The sequence below is a fragment of the Pteropus alecto genome, unplaced genomic scaffold, assembly GCF_000325575.1.
Source record: "Pteropus alecto unplaced genomic scaffold, ASM32557v1 scaffold86, whole genome shotgun sequence".
NCBI classification, from domain to species: Eukaryota; Metazoa; Chordata; class Mammalia; order Chiroptera; family Pteropodidae; genus Pteropus; species Pteropus alecto.
In genome coordinates, this window is record NW_006442109.1 from 17,619,483 (window position 1) to 17,644,106 (window position 24,624).

Below are 24,624 nucleotides of genomic sequence, written 5' to 3' on the forward strand. Positions count from 1 at the left end.
ACAGACACCCGCGCCGAGCCGTCGCCTCCCCGACTTTGTGTTGAGAGGCAGTTGAACCGCACTCAGCATCCCTTCATCCCTCCGCTCCTCTCCCACCTTACCTCATTCGCAAGACACAGCACAATAGGCACCTCAAAGGGTGAGAAAGAAACACCCCCTGGCAGAGACCACGAACGATGCCCCCCCCCCAAAAAAAGTAAGTTGGACTGCACAGGAGTTGACGTTCTTAAAGAAGGTGTACGGGCCTTTGCGTCTCTCCCAGCCCCCCTTCCCACCCCTAAAACGCAACAAACATACAGCTTGTTTTCCTTGGGCTTAAGAGGAGGAACTGTAAATTCAAAAGGCATTTTCTTTTTTGGCTTACGGATAAGAATCAAATCACCCCAAATCAGTTTTATACATGATTGGTTTGCCTCTTTCTTGCACACTAGTTAGGAATTTTACTGCTGCCTTTCAAGCTAAGAAAAATCAGGGAATGATGTGCCAGACAAAAGATAATGCACGTAAGTTGACAGACTCCGAGTGCTGTCTGGAAATTTGGGAGAATATCTTCTAGTTCTTATTTCCAGCTCTTAATGGTGTCAAGGATGAAAATCCACAAATCGATGTGATACTGTTTGTTCATTAAGCAAATACTTATTGAACATTTACTGTGTGCTAAGCACTGTTCTTGGCACGGGGGTACAACAGTGAACAAAGCAAAAGGACGATCTTCACCCAGCAGGAGTTCACACTGGCAGAGTTCATACCGTGGGGTAAACGAATGATAAATAAAAGGTATAGAATGTCAATGGTAAGGGCAGAAAAAGCAGAGAAAGTGGTTAGGCATTATGAATGAGGGTGGGGAGGTGGCGATTCTATATATGTAAGAGAACTCACCTGGAACCTGATATTTGAGCAAAGACCCAAAGGAAGTGATAGAGCAGAGTCATACTGATGCACGTGAGAAGAGCAGTATTGGCAAAAGCACCAGCAAGTGCAAAGGCCCTAGGCCTGGAATTTGCTTAGTGTACCACTTAAGCAACAGCAGAGAAGCTATTGTAACTGGCACAGAGTGAGCATAGAGAAAGAAGTATGAGCTGAGCTGAAGGATAGGATAGAGTGTAGGCCTTTTAAAAGACTTTGGCTTTTACTCTGAGATAGGGACTGGACATTTTCAGCAGAAGAGTGACTGATCTGACATTTTTAACAGGGTTTCCCTGGCTGGTGTGTGGAGAATAGACTGAAGAGAACGAGGATGGAAGCAGGGAGACTAGTTAGGAGGCTATTGCAATAATCCTCTCATCCAAACAAGATAAAGTGCTTTTTAAAATCAGTAAGTAGTAAGGTAAATTTCCAATTGACTTAAGCGATGTAGAGATCAAGGACCACAGTCATTCATCTATATTTTTGTTCCATGTGACTAGTGATTAAACATATGGAACTGGCTTGTGACACAATAACAATGTGGTATCCACAAAACATCTGCTCAGGTATTTAGTTAGAGATTGATCTTCTCCATTTAAGCAGGCACATAATTTAGAGAAGAATATTGTTTTTAAAGGCTTAATATCAGCACAATCTTTCATTTGGTAAGGATTTTCTATTTTGACTTTTCTATTTGTGGTCATGAGTTGCCAAAGCCTTTAAGGAATAGACCTTTTTGAGATGCAATTATTCCTCTGATATTTTTGCTGTATTATTTTGCCTATTATAAATTACTTTGGGATTAAAGGAAAAGAAAGAGCTATCATGTTTCTATCTTTGAACTCAATTATCAGTCTTGATCAGATGTAATTTTAAATAAAATGATGTGTATTTTATTGTGGGTCAAGAGCACAGATCTATTTTCATTTTGTTCCAACTGCTGCTTTTAAGTTTGATGCCTTAACTGTTAAGAGTTGGCTCAGGTGTCTGCCCAGGAATATTGTGAGAGTTAAGTACCAAAATAAAAGACAAAATCAATATGAGGAGGTTTTTTATAATGAGTCCTTTTATAGTAATTGGAACATTAATTTTTAGAAACATTTTTGGATTCTTTTATAATTCATAAACGGTACCATAGTATCTACATGAGCTCTTCTGAAGCACAATTCTACAGAATTTCACTGCCCTGGAACTTTTTTTTATAATTTGTATCATCAGACTGCATGCAGGATCGTGGTGTTTACAGAGCATAAGCTCTTGAGCAGTGCATCTCAAACTGTTTGCATTCAGAGATGTATACATACAGACTTTTTAATGGTTATGTATTTATTTCATGTGAATTATAAAAAATATGTCAAACTTCTTGCTTAGAACATCTACATAGTCAATTTAAAGAAATTTTTAAGCAAATAGTATATTATACTATTATACTATGTAACCCAGATATGGCAAAATTATGATGTGAATGACTAAGGACTTTACAGTAATATACATTGTAGGCCAAAAGCATCATAATCCCCTGGGATGCTTATTAAAAATGCACATTCCTGGACCCACAGAATCGGGATTTCTGGGATATTTTTCTCTATCTTTAACAAGATCCCCAGCTGTTCCTTCTGCACACTAAAGTTTGAGAACTGCTGCTGGTAGACCTAGATTGCAAAGGTGAATGGACCAGAGAGGAAGCTGATTTGTGGTTTTTCAGACTTGTCCTGATGTTTTAATATTAGATTCAGAATTGCTGTTTATTGGAAAAGTATCTTTGATTTTCTACCAGTTCTTAACCCTCCCAGACCCTCAGCCTTTGATTGTAAGGCAGATCCATGAGGATAGGTATAATATCTTGAGTATATTTCCATTTCTACCCTACTTGCCTTGCCCACAGTACGTACCAAGTGAATGAATGAGTGAATACATGAAGTAACTCATTCATATCTTTATACTAGTTTCTGATTGTCCACAATCCCTCATACTACTTTTACTTGCCCTTTTCTCTCAGAATGTTGCCTGTCATACTCATTTTAACCAACACTCCCATTCTCCAGTGTTCTTAGAACTCTTAGGTGTTGATTATTCAACAAATATTTATTGAGCAGTCACAATGCCAAATATTGATTAAGACATAATACCTGTCTTTAAGAAAATTTTAGTCTAGTCCAGGATGTGGACAAATAAGCAGATATTTACAAAAAGCATAAGTGCTCTTACCATCTACAGAATATAAAGGTACATATCTTTAAAGGAATCATGGAAGATTTCCTGGAGAAGAGTTCTAAGAAGTGATGTGTGTACTTTAGTTTAAAATGATGTAGAAGGAGCAACAAGGAGGGTGAGGGACGAGAAAAAGGTCTAGGATGTAAGTGGTGCTTTTGAGAATGTACTTTTGGGAGAAAACTACATTTCAAAATAGTATAGTTAGTGGTACAGATGTAACTTAAAAGAAGCCCAGTGATAGACAGATCGACATAGCCAATACCTAGAGTCAAAAGAAAGTTCGTATGGGTGTCTTTATTTTTATTTTTTTCTACCTGGAAAAAAGACAATCGTATTTGTAGACTTACAGAAAAACCCAGTGTAGGGGAGAGGGGAGAAACTGAAAAGGCAAAAGAAAGAATAATTTCTTAATAAAGCATTCAAGACCTGTTTTTTTAATAGCTACCATGTGCTTAGGCACTTGCTGTTCTAGAAGCTGGGGATGAGACAGATAAGGCTCCTATTCTTGTAAAGCAGATCTCTGCAGATGAGAGAGTGTTCGGAATAGTATCAAGAGTGCAAATGAAGAGTTAGTCCAGTAGGAAAAAAAGAAAGAATGAAGGAAGAACAGAAATTGAGAGATGAAGAAGAAGGAAGTTGAGTCATTCATTTCAGATGAAGTGGTTTTAAGCAGAGTTAGAAATGACATTAGAGAGGCAAGGATATATTTGGAATGGGATAATAAAAGTGCTGAAAGCTGACTTTACTAAAAGTGGTAGACAGTCCTGATCAGATAGATGTATGGAGGATTGGGATTAAGATCGGAGAGGAAGCATAATTTATGTAGTCACAGAATCAAGGGGAAGAATCAGTAAGAAAAAGTCTAAAGGAAAGCTTTTTTTTTTGAGTTTTGTTTTGTGCTTTAGTTGGCACATGTAAGGGGTAGGCAGATTATCAGGAAAGTAAGTTTGATTTTTGACATATTGTATGAGTATCCCCCAGAGATGTTCCAGTAGATATCATGGTTTGGAACTGAGGCAGGTGGTCTGAGTCAGAAATAGAGATATGGTAGTTATCAGTAAACAGGCAAATACTAATTAATGCCTTGGGAGTAGATGAGCTCACCCAAGAGAGACTGAAAAGTGAGAAGAGAAAAGCATTGTGAAAAGCAACTTTGGGAACACTAATATTTTGGAGACAAAAGGGAGAAGAAGACTCTGAGAAGCAGAATGTAAAGGAGTAACCAGAAAGTTAGAGGAGAAAAACCATAAAAGAATGGTGTCACAGATATATAAAAATAGGAATGTATTTACAAGAGGGACATTAATTAATTTTGTTTTTAACGTATTGAATGAAAAGTGTCTATCTGTGAGATGTCTACCATGTTCTTTCTCCCGTAATCCCTATCCTGGAGAACATTATATATCCAGTGACCCAAACCCATGCCCCAATCTCACCCAACACTGTCCCAAAGTTCTAGAATATCTGTCTCCTTAATATATTTTGAACCTATCATCTCCTGGACCTTTCTACTATAAATTCTTTTGTTCAGATTTTACTTATCTCTAATTATTACAGTAGCCCTCTCACTGGTTTCCTGGCCTCCCATTTTGTCATCCATTTTCCACATTGCTTCTTCTGGTGATAGATAACTGCCATCTGTTGAGTACTTACCAGTTTGCTAAGTGGTTTAAATGGATCATCTTGTTTAATCCTCAGTAACCCTGCGAGTTAGATGTTGTTATAGGTTTACAATTGAGGAATTGATGCTCAGAGAGGTTAAGTAATAGGTGGTTAAGTAACGTATTCAAGTTTACCTGGCTAATAAGTGACAAAGCTAGAATTTAAACTCTAGGGCCCAAAGTCTTAGTCACTATATTCCATTGCCATAGTGCTCTCCAAACACAATTCAGTCATGTGGATCTTTTTTGTAAAATTCTTCAGCAGTTCCCCATTGCCTTTAGGATACAAATCCAACCTTTTTATATTGACCCTTTTTTATTTAGGACTACTGCTTAGTCCTCCATCCTTCATATTCCATGAAATGTTCTCACTTATCTCTGTCACTTCAGTTCTGAAATATTTACATTTATCTCTAGACATTATCATGGTCTCTCTTACCTTTAAACTTGCTTTGCATATTCTGTTACTTCTGTTAGGCATGCCCTGTTTTTTTCCACCTTTGGCAAGATAGTCGTTATCAAAGCATCAGCTCAGTTGTAACCTCTCTGGATGTCTTCCCTGACACTCCTCCCTCAGTCACGATTAGATGAGAGTTCCTTATGTTTTCTCAATATCCTGTGCTCATCTTTATCATAGTATTTATCATGTTAAATTTAAGAGCTTCAAAAAAAAGTTTTGTCTAGATTATGGAATGCTTATCGGGAGGTATTATTACCTTTATTTCTATAACTTAAAGAAGCCTAACAAATGTTTCTGAAATCTAATTTGGTGAATGTTAACAAAGAGGTTTCAATAACTTCAGGTAATATAGTCTTCCTAGTTTGCTTTTCCCAGAGGTGTGAAAGAGTTACTTTTTAGAAAGATTATACAATTCTCTCTTCTAGCACTCTTATACCAGGTAACTCAAGAGGTCTGTCACCTTTATTATCAAGGTTAGCTGTAAGTTATGGTCAAGAGTGAATTCAGGTCTCCTTTCCTGTTCCCAGTCTCTATAGACATGCTAATATCAATATTGAGAGACAGTACAGCCTTTTGACTCTGGAGCTCAACTGACAGGGTTCTTATCCCAGCTCTGCCATTTACTAGGTGTGTGGTCCTTGACAAGTTACTTAGTTTCTTTGTGCATCAGTTTTCTCAGCTGCAAAATGAAAATAATACTTGTCTCATGAAATTGTTTGAAGGCTTAAATGAGTTTATATATATAAAGCACTGAAAACAGCATCTGGTACGTTATAAGTAATCTGTGTTTGTTTTTAAAATCAGAAATAGAAAGTCTAAAATATACATTCTAAAATATAAGTAATGTGATCAACATTCACTTTTAGGTATACTGAATCAGTTAATCAAGAAGGAAAAGACCTACAGCATATTCTTTCTCATTTTGATTGGAAGCAGGTATGGAGTGAAAAGCAATGAAGTTTCTCTCCCTCTAGGGAGAAAACAATGAACAACAACAACAAAATATTATAAAAGCAGAAACTTCTCAGGTTTCATTTTGTTCAGAAAGACACCTATAAGGTGTTTATTACATGATTTTCATGAATATTTGCATCTTCGTTCTCCAACTGTTTAAAAAGTTGGCCGGCTTTGTTAATAAAATAAGTTTATTACTAGAGGTATTATTATATAGAGTCAACTTCACACATAGATACTATCTACTCACCCTCCTAAGCTTTACCTTTGTAAACTTAAACCTTAACCTCATCTATCTCAGTAATACAAAGATCACTAGTTTGGGGAGAAAGCTGTCACAGGAATCACGTCTATTTGAAACCTTAAATACCTATGTTGAGTGCTTCCTGAATTTAATATTTACTATATGCTCAGATTGATCTAGGTGCTGGGCATACACAGTGGACACTTTCTTCCTTTCATTCTAAAAATAAATAATGGCGCTTTTATTTCAGTCATTTAAGGGCATTTTGCCAAATGCTTGATGAAATTTGATTATTATTGTATTCATGTATTTTCATTTTGTGGTAAAGACCAGCATTATTGAAGTATTTGTTTCAGGTGAAGACAAAGCTATTAGCTAAGATGTTCACATAGATACTAAATGTTAGAATAAACTGACATTACATCACAGACTTCTGTGCTGTTATGAAAAACTGATATTTAAGAGTCCATTGAGTGTGTTGACATTGCTGGAAACTAGATATTTTAATAGGATGTTAAATACTATAGAAACTGAGTAAATTTAGCTTATGGTATAGTTTCATCTAAAGGAAAGCAAACTGAGAACTAGTATTTGGGTGCCCACTGTGTGCCAGGCAGTGCGTTAGGCACAGTCTTAGTTTGTTCAGGCTGTTATAACAGAATACCATAGACCGGGTGGCTTATAAACAACAGAAATTTTATTTCTCACAATTCTGGAGGCTAGGAAGTCCAAGATCAAGGTGCTAGCAGATTTGGTGTCTGGTGAGGACCTGCTTCCTGGTTCATAGACAGTAGTCCTCCTGGTGTCCTAACATGGGCAAGGGGTGAGGGACCTCTCCCAGGTTTGTTTTATAAGAGCACTAACCCCATTCATGAGCGCTCTGTTTTCATGACCTAATCACGTGCTAAAGGCCCCACATCTTAATGCCATCACCTTAGAGGTTAGGATTTCAACATATAAATGGGGGCGATGCACAAACCTGGTTTGTCATTTAATCAGCATAGGATGCATACTTAAACCAATATATACATGTATTAGAATATGTACTTATTTGGAATAATGATGAAGCAAGTTTGTTTAAAGGAAAATATGAATTATAAAATAGTTTAATGCAGACCCAGTACTTATGAAAACCATCTATATCACAAACCAAACCATTATTGTAAATAAGGTAAGGTTAAAAAAATGAAAATTTAAAATATATAAAAGACAAATGCTGTCTATGAAAATAATGTCCTCACTCCCTCTTAAGGACTTGGGGGCCAAAATAGATTGTCTTTGATAGGAGGAATAATTATACTTTAAAAAATAATAAAAGGCCTAAAGAAAATGATCTACCTTTTACAAAAATAAAAAATACTTATAAATTGAAAAAATATTTTTATACTTTAAAATTTTATTTTTAGTTAAATTTAATGAAAATATTATAATTTTATACTTATAAACGAATTTCATATAAATATTTAATTTGTGGAATCTTTAGGTGGGAAAAATTGCTCGTTTAATAGATTAGACTCTTCTATAAGACTATGAGGAAAGCTAGAACTTCAGCTTCCAGCTCGGGATAGATAAAGATTAAAGGGTGAAAAGAGAGGTAAGTATTACTTTGCTTAATTGAGATGAATTGGCATAATGTGAGGTGATAATATATAGATAAAATTCCTTTGTTTTTTTAAGATGAGAGAGTCTTCTTTTTTTCTTCTTGGTTACTTTCTCTTTTTTAAAAAAACTAAGTATATAAAAATAAATTTATATAATTATAGTTGGTATACAGTCTTCTATTGGTTATATGAATTTCAGGTGCACAATATAGTATTTCTATATTATTGTCCCATATAATGTGATCACCTCTCTTATTCCATTCTTGACATCACCCTTTCCCACTTCTGTTTCCCTTGTGCATTCAGAGAGCACTAGGCAGGTCGGAGTGAAAAGAAGAGATGAAGAAACTCAGGTATTAACAAATAGAAGGATCAGAGTGACCAGTGTTACAATAAGCTTTGGCAGTCCCCCTTTTCTTGGTTTTGTGCCCCACAACTCTCTACTTCTGGCTGAATAGTCAGTCATTGTTTACCTCGTAGAGTCAGCAGCAGCAGGTATGTAGAGCAGATGAGAAGATTTGGTACTAAAAGTTATTAGGGTAACCTAAATAACTAGCTATGTAACCACTACTTTGTCTCCCCCTGGATTCTGACCTTTCACCTTTTTTCTTTGTTTTTTTTAAATTTTATCAGTTTCAAGTATACAATATGTTGGTTAGACATTTATATAGTTTATGGAATGATCTAAAAATGATTGTTCATTTTTAAAGACTGAGAATCATAGAAATTCTTGGTAGCTTATGTTCTAATTAGCCCTGATGAACATGAATCTGATCTGCAATTCCTGATTATGTCATGGAGAGGAACCACCAATTTTACAGATAGCCGCAAAAAGGAACTAGATAAGGCCAAGAGTCACAGTCATTGGAAGTGTTACACAGCTGGTTCCCAACTTAATGATGATTTCACTTTTGATTTTTTTTAACTTTACAATGGTGTCAAAGTGATGCACATTGAGTAGAAACTGTTCTTTGAATTTTGATCTTTTCCTGGGCTAAGGTATGGGGCAGTGGCAGTGAGCCACACCTCCCAGTCAGCCACGTGATCATGAGGGTAAACAACCAATACTCCACAGTACACCACATTGACAGTATTCTTTGGATATCATATTCTGAGCAACGTTAAGGTAGACTAGGCTAAGCTATGATGTTTGGTAGGTTAGGTGTGTTAAATGTATTTTTGACTTACGATATTTTCAACCTAAATGGATTTATCAGGATGTAACCCCATTGTAAGTCAAGGAACATCTGTATAGTTAGCTCTTTAGAGAAACAATAAGTGGGGGAACAGAGACTAGTAGGAACTTGAAAATTTGTTTTATGGAAGAAAATGTTAGATTCAGTAAAAAATTAATGCTGTAAATCTCAATTTTTACAAAAGAACTTTAGGTGCTTTTTGCTCACAAATTACTTGAAAATAATGAGTTTATTTAAATGTCAGAATTTTGCCTTACAGTAAATACAAGTAATTATTATTAAATTTTTGGAAAGTAAACAGAGATGGTAGATATTAACTAATAAGAGTATATTTTATTCATCTTAAATTACATTGCATTTTAACTGTAAAATTACAGTTATTCAGTAATGCTGTGAATGGTAATTTATATCTTCTATATTAGAGATTAGAGACTAACTTAATAATTGTTTTTATTTTTAAGAATTACTTTTTTATATTTATACTTTTGTTAAAAGGAAATACCCATGACAGATGTTAAGAAAGACAGGACTTTGATGTTTGACACTTTTATTTATATAACCACTTTATTATTTGACTTCTAAGACCATTGCTAATTCTTTTTCCATACCAGACTCATCAGAACTTCTAGGTATTCAGATTCAAGAACAACATATTTCTCTGTTCAGAATGTCAGTATATTTTGCTATGGAAAACTGCGTAAAGATTGTTTATATGAAATCATCATTTCATTGCATAAAGGCTACTGAATAGTTATAACTTGGTAATAATTATAGTTATTCCTAAACCATCAGATTTGGAATAAATGACCTTGAAGGGCAGATTGAATGTCACTATTAGTTCTTTACTTACCATCTACTTATATGAGATTACCACATCAAATTAGAATTAAAAGATAGAATTTCCTTTAGTTGAACCAGAAGTTTCTATTTTTTTCCTTTTGTGGGCCACTGAGGAAGACAGTATATGCACAAGATTTTAGGGAGGCAAACTGGTATCTTAGAAGTAGATAAACCTAGTTTTACTTAAGCAACCAAAGAGAAAATAAATTAGATTTTATCAAAATTAAAGACATATGTGTAAAGGACCCTATCATAGTGAAAAGACAACCCACAAAATGGAAGAAAATATTTGCAATTCATATATCTAACAAGTATCCAGAATACATAAAGAATTCTTACAACTTAACAACTACGACAAAAGCAACCTAACTAAAAAATAGGCAAAGAACTTGAATAGACATTTCTTAAGTGAAGATATGAAAAGAAACTTAACATCATTAGCAATTATGGAAATGCAGATTAAAACCACAATGAGATACCACTTTATTCTTATTGGAATGGCTATATTAAAAAAAAAAAGTAAGTTTTGGGGAGTATGTGAAGAATTTGGAACCCTCTTCTGTCAGGAACGTAAAATGGTACAGCCACTGTGGAAAACAGTTGGACAAAAGATTGAATATAGAGTTACCATATAACCTAGAAATTCTACCCTTAGGTATATACCCAAAAGAATTATTGATACCATACATTTGTATAAAAACTTGTGCATAAATTTTCATTGCAGCATTATTCATAATAGCCAAAAAGTAGAAACTTAAATATTTACCAACTGACGAATGGATAAACATAAAGTGATATAGCCAGACAATGAAATATTCAGCCATAAAAAGGAAAGAAATACTAATACATACTATAACATGGATGAACCTTGAAAATGTGATGCTAAGTGAAGGAAGTCAGAAGATAGCCATATATTGTATGATTCTATTTATATGAAATGTTCAGAATAGGCAAATCCATATAGATAGAAGGTAGATTAGTGATTTACCATGGACGGGGGGATGACTGCTATTGGGTACAGGGTTTCTTTTTGGGGTAATGATGAGGTTCTGGAATTAAATAGTGGTGATAGTTACACAGCCTTGTCAATATGCTCAAAAGCTGCTGGATTGTACACTTAAAAGCAAAAGAAAATGAAACCCTAAGTGTTAGATTTCAGTGCTGCTTTTGACTGATTGTATGGCTCCTTTACATTCCATTTCTCTTCTTTTTTTAAAATGGGGATGACTCACCTAACTCAGATTTGTTATGGAAATTAAGTAAAACAACATATAGTTAGATACAGACTTCTAAGTTAAGATGGTAGAACAAAGCAACTTTGCAGAATATCTTTTTTAATTCCAAGTAAAATGAACCAAAACCGTTTTTAAAAACAGCAAAAATGTTCAGCAACAGCAACAAACAAGGGAAATGGCACGGCCCCATTCTGTAAATCTGGAACAGGGTAGATATACAGTCTGAGGCTTCTGTGACAACCCTACTTGGACGCTTGTGATTTACAGAATCTTGAGAATTCTCACTAATAACCCTGTCTTGATAGAAGCAAATTAAATGAGTATTCTAATCTTCTTTGAGAAAGAAAAAAATGAGTGAAATAAAGTTAAAAAAAAGAAAAAGACTCTCTGATAGAAATGAAGTCTCTAGGGATACACACTGAATGAGGGGACACAGGGTATCCTTCCATGTCATTAGGTTACTGCGTCCCCTCCCCCAACTAGGTAAATGTGCATTTAACAAAACCTCAGAATAAAGAGCCTGGATATTCCAAAGAAACTCAACAGGTTAGTCTTATTAATATAGGCAAGCATTCTAAAGAGAATATTAGCATATCTAGTCATATAAAATGATGACATATATATATATATATAAATGAGTAAATAGAGTTTATTCCAGGAACATCAGGCTCTGTTAAACATTAAAATAATGTAAAGGAAAAAAATTATATGTTTATCTCAGTAGATGCAGCATACCACCTAAACCAAGCAAACAATCTTAGAGGTGAATAAAAGGGAATCAAAAGTCATCCATATTAAATTGGAGCAAATTAAAGGTCTGGGTAAAGCTGCGAGATAAAAGCATGATAACTGTGCAAACATACTATAGCAAACTAATGAACTAACAAAAAGAAGAAAAATGAAATAGCATGCAGAAGATGAAGAACCCATAATCTACAGACAGAAGGAAATATCTTACATGATTCAAGTGGTAAAACTTAATAAAAGAGCTCAAAGACAAGATGATACAACAGGATGAGATGAAAGGTAAATTGCAGACAGGAAACAAATTGAGGACCAAAACAACGTATTTACAGAAGAAATAAATTAGAAATAAGGAACAGAATGGAGACAATTAACAATTAAGTTGCATAGTAGAAAAGCGTCAGATAATCAGATTGAATGCAGATGAAAAAGACAAAGACAGTAAAATCAGAAGAGCTAACTAATAGATATGGAGTTAAAAAATCCAGCATAATGATAATTAATGCCACTGAAATAGAGCACTCAACAAATGGAGCAGAAAAGTATTCAAAGATATGATAAAAGCAATCTTACCTGAAATGAAGAATTGAATCTAGAGATAGAAAATACCTTGCTAAAGGCAGGGGAATGGGAGAGTAGAATAAGATGTAATACTATATTTTCCTCAACTTTCAAAGTAGGAAGTCAATCAATGCTATCTAAAATTGAAAAGAGAAAAACCATGATTTCTCCAAGTTACTGTTTTTCTTAATGTCTCTTCTTAGCCTTAGAGGAATCTTTTCAAAACTTTATCTTTTGTTGAAGAAATATTTAGCATATTCTTCAGTTTAGCTTGCTTTTTCCTTTATTAAATTTTAATAAAGTTATAATTGAGTGCTTTTATTTTTAAAATAGTGTCCTATTTTTGTAAAGGTATTACTTTAATTCTATATAGACAGAAGGAAAAGTCAGTAGGTAGGTAGTAGGCTAGATGTCTGAAATGATGTTAATTTAGGATAGTTTCTGGCTGGTGGGATTTGCGATATTTATCAGTCAGGATCTAGTCAGAAGACAGAAACCATACCAGCTATTTTTAACAGAAAGAATATGTAAAGTATTGTTTACAGATATTAAACTGAAGTGGTAAAATAAGATACTAAAGTTTTTACAGAGGTATCAACTGTGGAAATCACTACCATTCCTAAGGGTACAGGACAAAGGAAAGAGATTAATATTACCAAAATATATAATATCACAGGGGAAGCCCTATGGAGCTTAAACCCAGATCTCTGAGAAGGAGCTGCTGCTTAGGCTAGCATCAGTGCTTCTGGGTGTGGAGAATGGGCCCTGTGGACCTGGTACTCAGACGTCTGGTATTGGTGTCTCTGAGGAGGGTTCAGCAAGGTGATTTGGGATAATAAGTGAGGCAGAATACAATGTTATTTTGTTTTAGATGGCTAGCCAAAACAGTAATACCTTTCCACTTATTAGAAGTCTTCCTCTGTGTCTCTCAATAGGGCTTTTACAAAGATTTTATTCATGCTGATTTGTGCATTTCTTAAATTTATTGCTAGCTATTTTATATTAGTTTAGTTTTGTTTCTGTAAATGAAAACTTTTCCTCTATTTTATCTTTTAACCTGTAGTAGTTTGTATATGGGAAAACTTTTGATGTTTATTAATTTAACATCCAGAATCCTTACTAGATTTTGTTATTATCAAAGGTTTTCACCTTCACAGTATTGAAACTTCTCTAAAAGGCTCTTACAGAAATCTGCTTTGCATTTGGTTATGTAGGAAACTATCTCCACCACACACTCTCTTTATTGTCAAATACTATTTCTTTTCTTGAACTACTATTGTAAAGATATCATTACTAGTCTCCCTGTTCTTACCCCATCCCATCACAAATTTATTCTCAACACAACTTTTAATCTTTTAAAAACATAAATCATGTCACTTTCCTGCTCAAGACCCTTAAAAAATCGTTCATTGTTCTTTAAATAAAATCCAAATTTCTTACCATAAACTACAAGGCCCTATGTCTTAATCTGCTTGGGCTGCCATAACACATACCATAAATTGGGTGGCTTAAACAACAGAAATTTTTCTCATAGTCTGGAGGTGGGGAAGTCCAAGATTAAGGTGCCAGCCAATTTAGTTCTTTATGCGAGCTCTCTTCCTGGCTTGCAGATGCCCACCTTCCTGTTGCAACCTCATGTGGCCTTTCCTCAGTGTGTATCCCTGGAGAGAGAGAGTGCACACTTTTTTATCTTATAAGGCTACTAATCCCATCATAAAGGCCCCACCCTCATGACCTAATGTAATAACTTTACCTACCAAAGACTCCTCCTTCAGATACTACCATATTGGGGGTTAGGGCTTCAACATATGAATTTGGTGGTAGTGAGGGATACAAACATTCAGTTTATAACCATCCAAAATGATCTGGTCCCAGCCTGTCTCTTCAACCTCTTCTAGAGGCACTCTCCATTAACACATTGATCTCTTAAACATACCAAGCTCCTTTCTACTTAAGAATCTTTACACATGCTGTTCTCTGTCTAGAGGCTCTTCCTCTTCACATGAGAGATTTGCTGTCCCTTAGGTCTCAGTTTATATATCCCTTTCCCAGAATCCATATATATGAGCAGGTCTTCTCTATTCTCTGATAACTCATTGTATTGATTTATTTATTAATCTATTACTAATGTGTATTTATATGTTACTACAAATGTGTATCTGTATATATGTGTACATAATTTTATTCTGTCTGCTTTGTATATGTTCAGAATTCTCCATAATAAAAAGTATTTTTAATAGAAAAAATTCCATTGATACCTTTTTTTTTCCCTTGTAGATTTATTTTGCTTTTGCTTGATCATACACTATTGAGAAAATAATACATACATCATTGTATTTTGACAATACCTTTAAGATTTAAAAGGTACCTACCTTATGCCATAATTCCAGTTCTAGAAATGACTTGTACATGTATGTAAAGACATTTATACATGGATTTTCATTGCAGAACAACAAAAGTTTGGAAACAACCTAAATAGTCATCAGTGGGAGGGGGGACCAGTTTAATGAATTATGGTATAATCATATTATGAAATACAACTCAGTTATTAGAAAATGGAATAGTTCTATATGTAATGACATGGAACGATTTCCAAGTAAGAAAGCAAGGTACAGACCATTATGTATAGTACGTAACTGTACATAATGTGTCCATATGTAACTAAAAAATATTACATGGGAATTTATCTGGATTATCTGTAGAAGAAAATCAGGAAACTAGTAACAGTAGTTGCCTCAGGGACTGGGGTGCACATGACTGAAGGTTTAAAGGCAAGATGGAGGCTTTCTTTTTCATTGAATAACAAAAAAAATTCTGTAGGAGTAGAAATGAATGACTATTTGGTGCTGAAATTATAGGGGATAGTTTTTGAAGAACAAAGATAATGAAAGCTTAGTATTGCTTTTATCTAACAAAAATAGAAAGTAATAAATAATTATAATAGATATCGCTATGAAAGACACACAGTGGTTTCACTTATAAGTGGAAGTATCATCTGGATTTTATTTATTTTCAGGTGGTGATAGTGGACTGGATGGGTTAGGAGGACCAGGTGTACAACTAGGAAGCCCAGATAAGAAAAAACGCAAGACAAATACACAGGTAAATTGACATTTTCTTTAATAGCAGTTTTTCTTCACTAATATGATCAGACTGATGACATAAATTTAAATTTGGTCATAGGTTTTGTTTCCTGTCCTCATTCAGAACCTCATAGTGAATTCTGCAGTGATCGTATTTTTTTTTTACTCTGTAAGTAGTGGTTATTGCTGGACTGTAGGCCTAGAGTAGATATTATGAAGAGGGAAGTGTGGGAAGTGTGGGCAGACAAGTTAAAATGCTTATTCTTAATTTAATTTAAAAGATAGTTGCCTGTAGTTCTATTAAAAAACTTAAAATATATATGGACACAAGTTTAACATGAAGTAGTAATGTTCAACTGTTATAATAATTCAGTAGCATGTGCATATCATGAAGCAATAGTGGTGGAGGTATCTTTTGTCTATAACCTGTGGTTATAGTAAAATAGTTATAAATACAAGCATTCATGGTTTTATTCTCTATAAATTTGAAGCACTTTTAATGATAAAGACTGACTGTGAATAAATATGATGTATATGTAGATACCTTTTTTCCATTTGGCCACCATCTGTTAACCTTACAATGTGACTAAAACTGGTAGTTTATTTTTCCAGTCTGAGGCCTGGAGTTTAGTGCTTTGGGAATAAGTTAATAGCTACTCCCTGAAGTTAAGCTAGGAAAAAAAAATTAGATCCTGTTTATTGTTTTTTAATTTTATGGTTATTTGGGATATGAAAGGTATTTTTAGTTAGAATTTTAAGTGAAAGAGTCTAGAGTTAGAGGAAAGCATAATAAATGAAAATTATGGTAATGAATCTTTTGAAGGTTAAATACTTTTGGAGGTTGAAGTAACAATGGATTCGAGCTCATAAAAGCATTTCTTATTTCCTTTTCTAAATGAAAGAATCCTACACATTTTCATCATTAAATATACATAAACATTTGGAATTGAAAGGTCAAGTGAAGAATTAAATTTTCATAACACTGCAAGAAAAATTTGACTAAAAGTAGGTTCATAAGTGTTAAGATTTTATAACAGGACAATTTTAATGACTTCTTTGATCAAAAACCATGTTTTTTACTTTATATTCTCATTTCAGGGCCCTTCTTTTCCTCCGTTGTCTGAGTATGCTCCACCACCGAATCCCAACTCTGACCATCTAGTGGCTGCTAATCCATTTGATGACAACTATAATACTATTTCCTATAAACCACTACCTTCATCAAATCCATATCTTGGCCCTGGTTATCCTGGCTTTGGAGGATATAGCACATTCAGAATGCCACCTCACGTCCCTCCGAGAATGTCTTCCCCATACTGTGGTCCTTACTCACTCAGGAATCAACCACACCCATTTCCTCAGAATCCTTTGGGCATGGGTTTTAATCGACCTCATGCTTTTAACTTTGGGCCACATGATAATTCAAGTTTCGGAAATCCATCTTATAATAATGCACTAAGTCAGAATGTTAATATGCCTAATCAACATTTTAGACAAAACCCTGCTGAAAACTTCAGTCAGATTCCTCCACAGAATGCTGGCCAGGTATCTAATCCTGACTTAGCATCTAACTTTGTCCCTGGAAATAATTCAAATTTTACTTCTCCATTAGAATCTAATCATTCATTTATTCCTCCTGCAAACACTTTTGGTCAAGCAAAAGCACCCCCCCCAAAACAAGACTTTAATCAAGGAGCAACCAAAAACACTAATCAAAATTCCTCTGCTCATCCACCTCACTTAAATATGGATGACACAGTGAATCAGAGTAATATCGAATTAAAAAATGTTAATCGAAACAATACAGTCAATCAAGAGAACAGCCGTTCAAGTAGCACCGAAGCTACAAACAACAGCCATGCAAATGGGACACAGAATAAGCCACGACAACCTAGAGGTGCAGCAGATACATGCACCACTGAAAAAAGCAATAAATCCTCTCTCCACCCAAGCCGTCATGGCCATTCTTCTTCCGACCCAGTATACCCTTGTGGAATCTGTACAAATGAAGTGAATGATGATCAAGATGCCATCTTATGTGAAGCCTCTTGTCAGAAATGGTTTCATCGGATCTGCACTGGAATGACTGAAACAGCTTATGGCCTGCTAACTGCAGAAGCATCAGCAGTGTGGGGCTGTGATACCTGTATGGCTGACAAAGATGTCCAGTTAATGCGCACTAGAGAAACTTTTGGTCCACCTGCAGTGGGCAGTGATGCTTAATCACAGGCATTAACTAAAGGATTTTTTTTCCTCCTGTGTATTACAAAGGTTCAGTAACACAGGCTTTTAATGTTTTACATTATTTTTTTAAATGCACACAAAGATGATTTTTAGTTTTTATTAATATTCCACTTCATTGCTAGTGCAAACTTTGTGTTGTCTTTGCTATCTTAAATAAGAATAATGTATATGATGGTGCTTTAGAAAGTACTATACAAATAAATGTTAGTTGTTAGTCATAACATAAAAGCCTCTTGAAGCTTCAAAATAATATATAGCAAATGTAGGCAAGTTTTGACTTGTAAAAGAATCATTGAAAAATGTATATTTCAGTGCTGAACTTTAATGATATCACATTAGACGTTTAGTTCAAAAAACTTTTCAAGGCTGCATTTAACATGTTCTCAGAAAAAAATGTGTCTATAACATGGAAGAAAGCATACATTTTAATGGATTTTTAAAAAAAATAATAGTGTATGACACCAGATTTCTCCCTAACTAGGGTCCTTGAAATTAGTGATTTTCATATTTCAAGTCAGTCTCTCCAGGATATCTGTACAGATAATGAGACAGATGTTAGCATATAGTAGATCCTCCTTATTTGTTGATTAACTTGTGGATTGTACCACATGAAATTGCTAATGTTAGACCAGTTGAAAATTATAGTTAATAGAGTTGATATAAAGTATGTTTCTAGTTGTGCTATTTAGAATTATAATAGTATAATGCCTTTCTTCAATTCTCTTTGATTGTTGAGTTGTTTTGTTACTGTTTTCCAGAGAAATAAATAATATAGTATCCTCAGAAGAATTGTGAATACTTTTAAAACATGATTTCAAAGTGGGACATATTGCAGATGAGGTAGAAACAAATACGGCCTTAGAGAGCTCTGCTGGTGAAAGAACTACTCGTTGGTAATTTGAAAAATTTTGTTTGGGGGATCTGAATTCAAAAACGAGCCTCAAGGGAGATCAAAATCCATTTTAAGCAAAGATCAATTACAGAGCCAAGGTGAAAGCTAAGTTAAAAATAACAGTTCAAGGCCTTGCAGCTGACAGGAGTTTCTGCTATGACTGGGGAAAGTGAAAAAATGGACCTGAGAGTATTCTCTTGAGAGACAATAAAGAATGGAAACAGTCGGAGGTGTGTTCATAAAGATTCAAAACAGCAGAAAACCATTTTTGGAGTGGATCATAACCTGTGACTAAAAAAAAAATAAAGGATACTGTATGACAGTTAATAGTTTATACAGTGGTTGGATGTCGGTGAAGCTCCCAAACTTGCGCCATCATTATCATTGCAACCAAAAAGTTCTGAAGACCATATGGTGATCTGCAAAAGACATAATTACTACTGTTTAAACCCTGGTAAAACGACAGCAGCAGCATATTGCCAGTAAATTAAAATTATGCATGAGAAATCTGAAAACATCCTTTGGTTAATAAACATGAACCCATACTTTTATATGACTGCACTTGACCTCACATGTCACAAGCTACGAAAGCAAATTAATTCAATTGAGCTATTAAATTTTGTCCTGTCCTTAGTCACCAGGGCTTTATCCAATGAACTACCATCCTTTTCATCATTTGCAGCTTTTTCTAAGGAATAACATATTCTTCAATTGAGAAGGAGTAATTGGAGGATTTGAATGATTTATACAGCCTAACAAATGAATTTTATAAAAATGAAACATTTACTATCCTATTAGAAAATTAATGCTCATGATACATATTTTGATTGAATAAAACTTATTTTTTTAAACACTTTTTATTTTGACCTACAAAAACAGCAATTTCATATGGTACAAGGTCACATTTACCTGTGACTAGTTAGAGGTGAGTACAAAATATTTTCACTAGTTGTAAAATATGTATCTTTGCAATTTTAGGAAGTGAAATATAAGCTCTGATACTAGGTTCTCCTTTGTGTGAAAACTACCAGTTGAAGCAGGTTGAAATGCAGTATTTTTGGTTGACATTTGTTGTGTTCACAAACATACTTGAAGATCCCAGTTTGCTTACACTGTAGCTTTGTTAGAGATAAACAATTTTCTAAATATTTAAGGACCTAATTATATTGTTCTTGAAATCCTAGTGAGTGCTGATTTTTAAGTGATGCCCTGCATGTTATATGCCCAGTTCTAGCATCAGATCAGGGTGTTTTTTGTTGTTGTTGTTTGCTTTTTGTTTTTTGATGACTGAATACAGGTAAATAGATATTGGGTAGAACCTTTCAAAGTCCACAGAAATTAACACTACATGGTAGTAGTACTTGAGTTGTACTCATTGCTAAAACTCATTATGCAGTTTCTTAAGCCCTCTGTTGTTTACAATTTCAGTAGTTCTTTTGTGAAAATGAAGTAACCTCTCCCAAGCTAATCATGAGATACTTGATTTGTAATACGATTCTTTTATTTTCTATTTCCAAGTAGTAGTTTTAAAAAACTTAGAAAACAAGTGAATTTTTCTTCAGGTATGTAGGTCTTCAGAGTACCTTATTTAAATAAGAATTGTAAGTATTCAAAAGAAAAACCTGTGGTTGATTCTGACAATGAATCATAGGCAAACTATAATCATAGCTGATAAATATTTTCATGTATTCGAATTAATATTCTTGTGAGTTCTACATTTGTTTCTACATGACACTGAGTCAGAAGTTATCTAGTCCTTTTTAAAAAAAAAAGTGATGAACTATAAGAATGGCCCAATACTCATTTACCCAATTTGACCCAAAGAAGGCTGTTTTACAAATTGATGTGATTTTCTTAGGATAAGTGATGAGCTGCCCTAAACATTTAAAAATATTCGGTGATGGAAAGAGGTAGAATAATTTTCTAGTAGCATTGCACCTTTTTGGGTGTAATTCTTTCCCTTCCAATGAAAGGCCTCATCACTCATTCACACACACACACACACACACACACGAAATCTTGGAGTTTCTTCTTATTTTCAAAGTTCAACCTAGCTAACTATCAGCAAGGTTAGGTTACTAATGGAAAATTTTAAAGCATCAATTCCTTTTTCAGAACTTGCCTTGTTAATTTCACTCGATTCCTGGTGCACTTGCTTGTAGGTGCTACTGGACTAATCCTGAAACAGCTTGTAAAAGAAAAATATTCTTCAGATAGAGTGCTTAGAATTTAGATTTGTGATAAGTGTTTTCCTTTTGTGTGAAATACTTTAGAATACTGTTGTTATGATTCTTGTTATCCAAATTAGATCATGTACATAAAACTGAAGATTTTCTTGTGCTAGTGTTTATTCTTCATAGATTAACACAATGTAAAGAAGTCCAGTTTTTTGGTTGATGTTATGTTTTATAGACTCCCAATTCTGCCTAGTAATAGGAAGAAAACTCAGTAGTGTGGTTCATCATGAAATCTAACAGCTTTAATCATCCAAACAAATTATCGAACAAATTAAGAGTGCTAGTACTTTCCATCCAACATACTGTAGTATTTGTATTTAATAGTAAAAAAATATATATATAAGCAACGAAAAGGGAGCTCTAAATAGTTTCTGGATTTTTTTTTTTTTGCAGTGTATAGAGGTTTCATATGCATGAACATTTGTGAAATTTTAGATTTTTTTAATTAAAAAATTTAATTAGAAGTATTAAGGCTCCCAAAGTTCATTTGTAAATAGTGGTTTAGAACTCTATATAAGATGATTAGATTCTTAGGGAAGCTCATAAAGGCTTATTTAAACCTTGATGTAGTTAACCAATAGTATGCTGAGTGCTCAGCTTCTTTAGGGAACCAATGTAGATGGGAGGAAGAAGCAGAGGTCTTTCTTTTTTCCTGATGTGATTCAGGAAGATTAAGTTCTTTGGTGTGAGTGTTTCTCAGTTGCCCTCTTACCATCCTAAACTCTGGTGAGATGCTATATAAGCCAACTTGCCTTTTCCCTTTCTGGATGCTCTGTGTTTTAGAATTTCACATATTTCCTCCAATCAGAAGTACCATTTTTTTATGTGGCTGTGCTTGACTAGATTTTAAGGGAAAAGTGTTTTCCACCAAGACATGAAGGAAGAGAGTGAAGAAAGTGGGATTAAATTTCTTTTTTTAAAAAGGATGTTTATTCAGAATTAACCTTTATCTATTCTCTAAGATTTCAGACAAAATGACAGCACTTCAGGCACCACAGGGAGCAGTGTTTTTTTTTGAATTGGCTAATACTGTCTTAAGAGTACTTCACAATTTCCTTTAGATTGTTGGGACTTAACAGCTTCCTTTCTTCTCTGAACCCAGAGATTTTCTCCTCATTTCCACATTTTAGCAATTTCCATTTTTTCTGTATTTCATTTATCCAGTAGGGCAGAATAGAAGTCAAATCTGCATTTTTCCAACTCGTGGTACAGTAATGGGAGTCTAGAGGCACCCTTGGAGCAAGGAGGCTAGAGATGGCATTAACATCTCCCAAGAAAAGGAGATGAGGAAATGAAGAAAGTGGCTATACATAAGCCAGACATTAATACATGAAAGGCTGCCTGTATTTGAAAACTTAATGAAACCCGATGGGTAAGCTTCATCCTTATTTTGTCAAAATACATTACTCGCAATTATATTAAAACATATTCTAAATGCCTGTACTTGTTCTGTAGATGATGTAGATGATGTTGCTTGTTAGTTAAAATATCTTATAAAAGAAAGTCCTGCTTCTTATCATGATGTATGTGACTTAAATGACTGTTTCATATTAAAACTATTTCTTCCTTATGTACTGTTTACATATACCTCTTTTTGGGATATTAGTTCAGTACTTTTATACAAATCTGAGTGTGTTCCACATTGGTGACATGTATTTTTGCAGTAATTTTTTGTTTTGTTCTTAGAGCATGTCTAAAGTAACACATGCACTAGTGCTGTGGTCTGTGGCAAAATTACTGTAATTCAAATTGGAAAATAAAATGTTTCCAGACTTTGTCCAACATTTATTCCTATGGCAAAGGAAATTACTATGTAATACTAATTATTTCTTATGCTGGTATGTTTAAGCTACTCTATGAAGTATGTGAAACATCAATATTATGGATTAGTAGATGGCCTAATGTCTTTGAAATGAGAGAAAGGGGTAAAATTTGATGTTAGCAATTCATAACACTCATAATACAATAAATACTTCTTAAAAATTTGATCTCTTACAGTTATAATTTACTAGAGAGTTATCTTGACAGTGCATATAGGATATTTTTAGCTCATACATAGAATTTTAAAATTATGTACTAGACTTTGAACTTATTCTGATACCTTTCAACCAAAAGAGATAGCATTCACTCTACCATAAACAAAATAAGTAATACTAACCTTCATTTCTTAAAAAACTACAGGCATACCTCGGAGATATTGCGGGTTTCGTTCCAGACCACGCAGTAAAGCGAATATCGCAATAGAGTCACACAACTTTCTGGTTTTCTCTTGCTTATAAAAATTATATTTACACTGTAGCCTATTAACTATGTAATAGCAATGTCTAAAAAAACAATACCTTAATTAAAAAGTACTTCTTTGCTAAAACAACTATCACCTGAGCCTATTGGGAAAATGGTGCCTCTAGACTTGCTCAATGCAGAGTTGCCACAAAACTTCAATTTGTAAAAAATGCAATATCTGCAAAGTGCAGTAGAGCAAAGCACAATAAAACGAGGTATGCCAGTATTACAATACCATAAAACTCTTCTGATTTACTTAGAATTTGTATCCATAATACAAGGACTTGAAAGGCATTTACTTTGTATTCTCTGATGGAAAGATTTGTTAACAAAAAATCAAAATTTTAAAGAAAAAACTTTAACCCATGAAAAAATTTAAAGCTGCTTAGAGGCATTTATTTAAGAATGCTAGTTTAAAGGTATTTTGTCATTAAAGCAAGTACTCAAAAGAATTATAATAGTTAATTATTGGCCAATGCAAATTTGTATATTTGAAATAACATGCTTGAAGGAAAAAAATACGAGTGCTTAAACTGCATGTCTTTAAAATATTCAATTTTTTTAGACCTTTATCAATTCAGACTACCCTGAATTATGAGGTTTTACTATATCAGTGATGTACAAGATAAATGTCTACCTATGCTATATTAATGATATCTCTAGCATCATTTTTTGCATGGTCGTGGTATATTTTGTACATTTGATTGTTGACTATTAATAAGATTGACATAGCAATAAATATGACTCAGTTCTTAAAATTTTTTAAATTGCCAGATACCATACCGTGTCATAATCCTATTATAGTTTACCTGAAAGCCCAATGTTTTCATGGGTTTATTTTTTGTGTTAAAAATTTAGTATTGCATGTTAGGGATTTTTTTTCTGGTGTTTTCACATACAATCTTTTAGAAGTGGGTCAGTTTCTCTTTAAATCAGAGGTTTAAAGAAGTATTAGTATTAAGTGATTCATGAATTGCTTTGTGGAAAAATTTAAAGTATGAAGTGACTAGGTTACCCCCAATTGCTTATTTTCTTTATATGGTTAATGTACAGGTTACAGTTTTCAGAGAAAATTGTCTTGGTAACTGATAGAATATAGTAGATAATGGATAGTTTGACTCTCTAAGGGCTTCCAAGTATTAAACCAAATAATTCTCAATTCTGAATTACTTTTTAATAATTGCTATAAATAGTAGTAAGCCAATTCTCCTTTTTCTTTTAAATCTTACAGTTTCTTCCTTCTGATACTTTTTTCTTCCTTAAACACCA

At 34.0% G+C, this 24,624-nt stretch overlaps 1 protein-coding gene across 1 annotated transcript in view; it reads left to right on the forward strand.

Moving 5' to 3' along the window:
* PYGO1 (pygopus family PHD finger 1) overlaps nt 1-22,856 on the forward strand; it is a 27,476-nt gene extending 4,620 nt beyond the window's left edge. Inside the window, exons 3-4 of the mRNA XM_025038749.1 lie at nt 15,633-15,718; nt 16,798-22,856. Coding sequence (XP_024894517.1) covers nt 15,633-15,718; nt 16,798-17,922 — 1,211 coding nt within the window. The 3' untranslated portion in view covers nt 17,923-22,856. The remainder of the gene's footprint in view (nt 1-15,632; nt 15,719-16,797) is intronic.
* The last annotated feature ends 1,768 nt before the right edge of the window (nt 22,857-24,624 follow it).